Source organism: Sinohyriopsis cumingii, chromosome 7, assembly GCF_028554795.1.
Source record: "Sinohyriopsis cumingii isolate HCF-2022 chromosome 7, ASM2855479v2, whole genome shotgun sequence".
Lineage (NCBI taxonomy): Eukaryota > Metazoa > Mollusca > Bivalvia > Unionida > Unionidae > Sinohyriopsis > Sinohyriopsis cumingii.
In genome coordinates, this window is record NC_142967.1 from 98,538,040 (window position 1) to 98,546,508 (window position 8,469).

The following is an 8,469-nucleotide window of genomic DNA, read 5'->3' on the forward strand; positions in this document are numbered from 1 at the left end:
TTAAACAGATAAATAGCATTTCTATCTTTTCATAACGTGACATAGTTTTTCATACAGATTCAGCATTCGCGTCATCATGGTTGTCAAGACAACTCATACACTTGTACAAATATCACGTGATAATACAAATATAAAATAAATGTATTTTCCCCTTTTAAGTTAAACGTGATTGTCTGTGTTGTGTATCGAACCATGTGGCCAATATTATAACAAAATTGAAATTACTTTGTTCAAAATATTAGCAAAAATATCATTGGTAAATACAAAATAATACGTTGGAATCAAAGAATGAATACACATATATACAACCAAACCCAATATAATTTATATCTCACATTGTGCTGACTGCATATAATTATATACAAGACCATCAACCAGTGATTAATATACATAATGAGAAAATAAGCTATATCTAACCCATATTTCAATTTGTATTTTTAGAGTAAGCCTATCGCACATTATAAGTCCAAGGCTTCGCTAACGTTGGTACGTGGGAAAGCCTGCCGGTAACTTCTTGTGGGTCGGTGGTTCTTCCCTGGGTTTTCCATGGTTCTTTCTCCGCCAGTTATACTGGCCGCCATGTATAGATTATCTTGAGCTGAAAAATGGCGTTAAACCCTAGAACAACAAAAACAACAACCGCATATTATAACCTAAACGTTACATTGCATTAAAAGACTGACTAGTTCGCAAAATATTGAAACCGATTGACTTGTATTATTTCTAATGGCGTGTATGTTAGGAATCTAACCCGATGCCATTGAAATCGCTATTTTATAAATTGTTCAGCTTACAATACCTTCTCCATATATCTAAGTTGAATAACTCACCATGATTGTCTAATAATTTAATCATGAATGGTTTACGTCTGGTACATATCGATACTTTTTGATCAAACAAAAGAGCGAACCCATTCCTGCCCATATATAGAACAAAATATGTTTTGTTTGAAGTTAATCTCTCAAAATAATTCAAAATGGGTCAGGCCACTGATTGAAATTACAAACACATTGTTCCGTTTTTGCGTATACTTTTGATATTCATAGCTAGTCATGACTTCGAACAAATCTTGACTGCGTTTTAGTACTTAAAATTAGAAGCATTTGATATTCCACCTTTTGTCAGCTTGGCATTGTATGGCCGTCACTTTCAGCGCATTATAATGTCCCATATCAGTGGTATGCCAACACGTGAGACTCAGTTCTAAAGATCTAACATGTACATGCTCCCATTACTTATAAAACATCAATTATTCAGTTCAACAACCGTATCATTGTTTCATGTTGATATCGCATTACCGCTAACCGTCTAACAAAAAATATATATTTCATCACTTCATCCCATTCAAATGACACTACCTGAAAAACTGGGAATATATGTATCCTATCATTTACAATTGATAAAAACGGTATATTTTCAGTCAAAGAAAATGTTTGAATTACATGTAAGTGGAACATACGCAAAATCATATGAACCGTCTAGGCTGACGTAACTTATTAAATAAAGATGCGGATGTCATCATACAGCAAACATGTAGACAGATAGGTAGATAAATAGATATATAGATAAATATATATATATGTATGTATGTATGTATGTATATATATATATATATATATATATATATATATATATATATATATATATATATATATATATATATAATGCATCAGGATTCAACTGATTTATATACATTACATTCATTTCAAATGTTTATGAGGCACTTACTAGAACGATATTTCCATTATTATGGATATATATATATATATATATATATATATATATATATATATATATATATATATATATATATATATATATATATATATTGTGAGATATAAGTACACTACGTTGTTGGACACACATGTTTCGATGACATACTTAGAGATTTCTAATTATTTTTTCACGATCTGCTTTCCAAATATTGTAAAGAACGATGTTTGGCTTGATGAATGACATTATCAGTAATGTGACTATTGTCTTATACAAGGTGTATTCCAAATATTGATAAGCATTTCAGAAGGCACCTCGTGAGACGTTATTAACTTATCTCCCTTGTACAGACACGGATCAAACGGCGGTCTGCCTGCGTTAAATCCTGGAATCGGATGCAACTTGTAGCCAAGGCTTCTAATGCAAATCGCCACGTACACATCCTCTAAATGAAAGAAAGGCACATTGCTTGATATTTCGAATACTTTCTTTGCAACATTGATGCTTGTGACATACCCAGTTCCAGAACAGTATCCAGGATATGAACGATGCGGATAGCTTTGAAATGAAGCGTACCATTTCGAAGCTGAGTTCCGAATGGGATCTGCAGCATGATGGCATGCACCGCCGATCGTCCTCTGCAAGGTTGTATTTTCTAGTTGTATAATTTTTAAAAGTCCTGGAATGTTAACCCACATGTCATCATCTGTCTTAAGCACAAATTTTGCATGAGAACATTTTTCAATGGCGTACTTGAAGGCCATCATGGTTTTATATGTCAAATTCTGATATGTGTCAATGAAATCCTCTTTAAGTATATCTTTGTGCATTTTATTTTCTTCCTCTACGAGTTTTCTTAACGTTTCGTCAGGTACCTCTCCCAGAAGAAACGAATATCGTACACTGGCTCTATTCTTGTTCGTATAATTCAACCACGTCTGCCGAATTGCGTTCCTTTCTTTTCCATGCTGATGGGTTGTAAAAATAAAAATTGCTAAATCGATTTCCTGAGAATCATCATAAAGCTTGCACATTACATCGCTATTGATTATATAATTAAAATTATGAGAAAAGCAGGCAACACATGCATCTGGCCTTGGTGTTGGAACGTTTGAAGCATTATTTAAAATAAGCTGACTTCCAAAAAATATACCTCGCATGCTATTTATGATTGCAGAAAGAATGAAAGATATATAACTTAACTTCTTTGATGTAGTATACACTAAAGCAATTGTGACAAACATTGAAAAGAACAATACCAACATAAACTTTCTTGCTGTTCTAGTACTGCTGACAATTTTCTTATCAGCCATGATTCCGCATGATCTACTTATGTTATTACCCAAAGATTTTCCTATTTACAGTGGACGTCCGGTTACACAATTTACACTGACCGTATCTAAATATATACTAAAATATGTTGATATGGTTACAGCAGTTTATGCCATTAAAGCAAAACAAAATTAAAAAATAAAAATGCCAATGCACATCCCTTTTGTTTATGTGATATGGATAGAGACATTCTATCCATTGTTGATTTCGTAAATAATTTTTTAATGTTTTATCTATACTTCCTTTGATCATGGATACTATTTATTTCTTTAACATTAGTTTGGTAAATTTTGTTTCATTTTTCTATGATATGTTTGTTAATTGGTCTTTAAACGATGTCATATTCAACATATTTTTTAACTATATTTTACTGTATATTTATTTTGAACAAGATTGAATATAGTATTTAGAAACATTTTTAGATATCATCCCCTGTTGACAGAAAAGATTCACCATCTTCCATGGTATTCGGACACAGTGATTGATCAGATTTCTGATTGGAGTTTAATATTCCATTCATCTGTGATTTGATGACGATGTTAACGGTCTAGATAAAAACGTGTGTATCTTTAAAAAGTTTCAAATCAGTGATCATAGTTCGTTCTCCTCTTTTCATAGCAAATTAATCATAATACAAAATGTAAACCTACGCAAAGAACATATTTATTTTTTTACCTTTTTCAATTTTTTGTTGATTTATTTATTTATTTATTTATTTATGTATTTATTTATTTATTCAACATTTTCCCAGACGTTAAAGTGATGCCCATGTTGTGGTACCTTGGAGGCATCACAAACACAAAACTAATATTTCACAAGTACAAAGAAAATATGTAAATCATTAAACTTATAACAATGCATATTGAGCAAGAAAAATAAAATGAAAAGAAAGTCCTGTTGTGTTGTTTCTTTTTGATTTTATTAACTTTCTGATCATAAGTGTACTTTATATTTGAATAGCGAATTCTTGATGCATTTTTATTAATATATATTTGTTATAAACTATTCCGTCTATCATTGCCCTTAAATAATTTTATCCGGTAGAGATCAAATTTTAGCTTATGAATTTTCCCAATTGATATAGTTATATGCAATCAGTCAGCACTGATGTATTCAATTACATTTTATTTTGTCATTGTGAACTTCAATATTTCATGTCTACATATACATGTTTGTGTTTGTCACCTAATATTTTTAAATGATATTTCCTTTCCCTATTGGATACTGCTTACTCAATTTCCAATGATGTTTGTTTATCAATATGGTCAGAATCCAGACAAAAGTCAAGAATTAGATCTCGGAAAAACAATCATTACAATAATGAAAATGTGGAGTTTTTCTGTTAAATTAAAACTTGGGAAGCAGATGTTAACTAATAATAGCGTAAGTAATTTATTGACCAAACATTTGTTAAAACAAAGATCAAAAGAATATCAAATAAGATTGAAAGAAAAAATTAAATGCTGTTTGAGTCGAGAATCATTCAATTAGATTTTCATTTTAGATAATTTTATAGTTTTTCGATTATATTTTGTTTGAAATACGATAAGGTTCATTTTTTTTTTAAAACGTGTATGTTGCATATAGCCTACATAATATTACAATAATTCAAATGATAAATATAAAATCCAAAACGTGTATCCAGAATATCTGACAAAGACAAACGAGAGTGAAGAGATAAACTAAACGAACCATACCATGTTCTAAATGCAAACACATATGTTGTTAAGTAGAATATGTATACTGTTATTGACCATCTTTCAAAATTAGAATGAATTTTCAAGACATCATCCTCTATCATTTTTCCGACATAAACTTTCTCACAAGCTAACAAATGTTTTCAAAGTACGTATTTGGTTGGTAATAAATAAGATTGTGCTAGATATTTATTTGTAACTATCATCTGTACTTGATCACAATAACAAATTATCAACATTTTAAGAACGTATTTGCAACGTTTCTTCATCCAATACATATATAAGAAAGCAATATTCATTTCGTCGATAAGTTCAGATAATATCTTCTATCCAGCATGATAGCATTAGAGACTCAACATGCACTCGGCCTAAAATAGGTTCCTGGTATGTATGTCCAGTTGTATTACTTATCAAATTCATTGAGTGTAATTATTCTTCTATATTTGTTATTATTATCATTATATTATGGCTTCTACTTCATTATTTAGTTTCTGTCTCTTTTCTATATTTGCAAAACGTATTGGTTGCGAATACTTATATGAAATCCTTTTCCAAAACGTAAATATATTCCGGACATTAAATGTCTAAATGTGAAAACAAATCTTATGCTCGAACTAATCATCAACTGATGTGTCGTTTCAGTAAAGATTCTTGCAATTTATGTTTGCTTTCTTATACTTCTTAAGGACTATTTATTTACGATGAATATAGCTTTGCCTTGAAACTATATTATCTTTGATATCATTGTCTTTATATAATTTTATCACACATTGCGATTAAGACATATTGAGTTTAGAAGCATATACGAAACAGGTATTTCATTTCCTAATTGTTAGAAATATTGTCAGCAATTAGCATTAGTGTCCTGGATTAAATTTGCTTTGTGACTCTTATTCGTGGTAAGTACTGTACTAAGTCCTCTATAATGAAATCATTTATTAATTGTGTTATTACAAAACGAAAGGCCGCTAACTGATCTCGAGAACATGACTGTTGCAATAAAAGAATTGTCTTCCATTATAAATAGGGATGAAAAAGCTGTGTATCATACCAAAATCTTTAGAACTCTATTATTCATAATTGAAAAGGAACAATAGAAGAATGTCTATAGAAATAAAACTAGGATAACATATTTAAATAGATTTCTTTGAAAGATGAGCAAATGCTTTGGAAATAGCTTATATGGGGTCTGTATACTGTTTGATCTAGGTCTACCTCTACTGTTGTAAAGTGTGTTGGTTGCATATAGTCGACGATATAAGCAATATTAAAATAATTAACTTCAGACGCGATTATCAGGTTTTGAAATAAACCCTGCGATGTAAACATGAAGCAAAAGTACAAAAGAAAACAACAAGCAGTCATCTTAATCTTTCAAATTCAAAACTTTTCAAAATTATAATGCAAAACAAAGACGAATGTTCTATCAATTTACAGAAACAATTCTTTAAAACCCTAATTCAATGAGAGTATAATTTGACTCAGATGATAACAGATCTGTAGGAAGTGACACATTCTAAAATAATACACAACATAAATGATCATCAAATTCTAACTCTACATTGACAACGATGAAAAGTCGTATTATGGATCGTGTTGTAGCAGTAACAAAAATGTACTGATGACTGCAATCAGCACACATCAATACCAGTGGCTTAAAATAGGAAAACGTCCTAATAAAACGCCTATTCCCTATGTCCAACCTGTATTAAATTGAACCGGTGGGTGCTTGTTCTAAGTCGGGCGTTTCAGATTGTTAAAAAGGCCAATTTATTAGGCATAATATGCAATACAAAATTTCGGAACTATGTAATTTTAGAAAATGGCAATCGATGTATCGATTGGAAATGTTGAAACACGGGATCGGTATGTTTGATATTGGATGGTGTCTATTTGTAACATTATTTATGACATGGAACGTTTAACTTGTTTACACTTACAACACTCGTTGCATATCAATCCTTGATGAGAAAATCTCTTTCAAGCCAAACCTTAATGTTTGGTATTTTAGTCGATATAGCCAGAAATATATATGCCCCAAATGACAATATCATTGATGCTGGGCGACATAGATTTATTGAGCCCTTTCTTGCTTAAGATCTTGATATTTAATTTTCCGGTTGGTGAATCTTTATATTTCCAATTTAATAAAGTATTTATATCCGAAGAACATAAATATATATCGTAATACTGAAAGCCTTTTATTGCACACTATAATTACGATTTACACTACATTTTTCCTTTTACATACCACAAAGCCAAAGCCAGTTCTTATAATAATTCACTTCATACAATATCAAAGCATAGATAAAACGTCTTTCGATAGCAGTGTTTGTTAGATGTACATTTGTGACTAGTATATGCAATATATCACACTTGCAAATGATTACCATTTAAATAAATGTTTTGCCAACGTTTTTTCATCAAATGCATATACAACAAAAACAATATTCATTACGTCGTAATGTTCAAAGCAATCGTCTTTAAATAACATGATATGACTCAAGACTCACTATGCCCACTAACAGAGGTTCATATATGTCCAGTTCAGTTACCCATCAAATGTATAGTGTGTAAGTGCTCTTTAACATTCATTATTAGTATACTTTTAATCTGGTTTCGACTTTATTATTTGAACTTACTCTTTTCTACATTTACAAAATGTATTGGTTGGGAATATTTATGTGAACCTCTCTTTTAAAATGTAAATTTATTCCGTGCATTAAATGTCTAAATGTGAACACAAACCTTATGATCGAGCTACCTATTACCTCATGTGTTGTTTCCTGTAAAAAGATTCTTACATCTTAATTTTGCTTTTCTTATGCTTGTTAAGAAATCTTTCTTTGCAATGAATATATTTCTGCCTGAAACATATAATTATAGCATTACAAAAACAAACAAAATGAAATTAGAAAACATGCAAAACATGCTGTGAATATTTAAGGTAGGAAACATTATTAGAACTTTAAGTTTGTTCCTGCAGTCGAAATATGTGAGTTTTGAGAGCACACTTGAATGTGATCACTGTGTCTTTGTTTCTACGTTCAGTGGGCAATTCATTCTACGTTGCTGGGCCCTGGTATGCAGAAGGACGATGTCCGTATGACTTTGTTTTCATAGTGGGAATAATAAGTATACGATTGTTAGAAGAGGAGCGTAAGTATCTTGCTGGTGTGTACATGTGGGTGAGGTCGGATAGTTATGTTGGATCAGAGTCCGACAGTGAAATGTAGCACAGAGAACAAATTTTGTGTTTGATTCTGGATCGAATGGATAGCCGGTGTATGGTACAGATCAGCGGGGAGGTGTGCTCTGATCGTGGTACTCTAAGTATGATCCGGGCAGCTGGGTTTTGAACTTTTTGAAGTTTCTGGAGCAGATATTGAGATGAACCAGACATACTTGAGTTACAATAGTCCAGCCTTGAAAGTACTTATGAACACACAAATGTTTTAGTGGCATCAACTGAACGATATTTGCGAATTCAGCTGATGCGTCTCAGCTCAAGATATGCAGACTTGCATATGTTCATGACATGTTGGTGCAATGTGAGAGTACTGTCCAGAGTAACACCTAGGTTTCGTACTGATTGTTTGAATTTAATGTTGGTGTTACTGATGTTTATTGTTTGAGGTAAAGGATGTGAATGAGAAAGTCTTTGTGTTGTGATCAGAATGGCCTCAGTTTTATCATCATCGATCTGCTGCTTGTTACATGTCATCCA

At 31.5% G+C, this 8,469-nt stretch overlaps 1 protein-coding gene across 1 annotated transcript; it reads right to left on the bottom strand.

Annotated features, from left to right (window-relative positions):
• Positions 1–1,801: 1,801 nt before the first annotated feature.
• Positions 1,802–3,074, bottom strand: LOC149795789 (beta-1,3-galactosyltransferase 1-like). The gene has a single exon (XM_089964139.1). It carries the CDS (start codon positions 3,024–3,026, stop codon positions 1,974–1,976), a length of 1,053 nt encoding a protein of 350 aa, XP_089820265.1. The 5' UTR covers positions 3,027–3,074; the 3' UTR covers positions 1,802–1,973.
• Between the last annotated feature and the right edge of the window lie 5,395 nt (positions 3,075–8,469).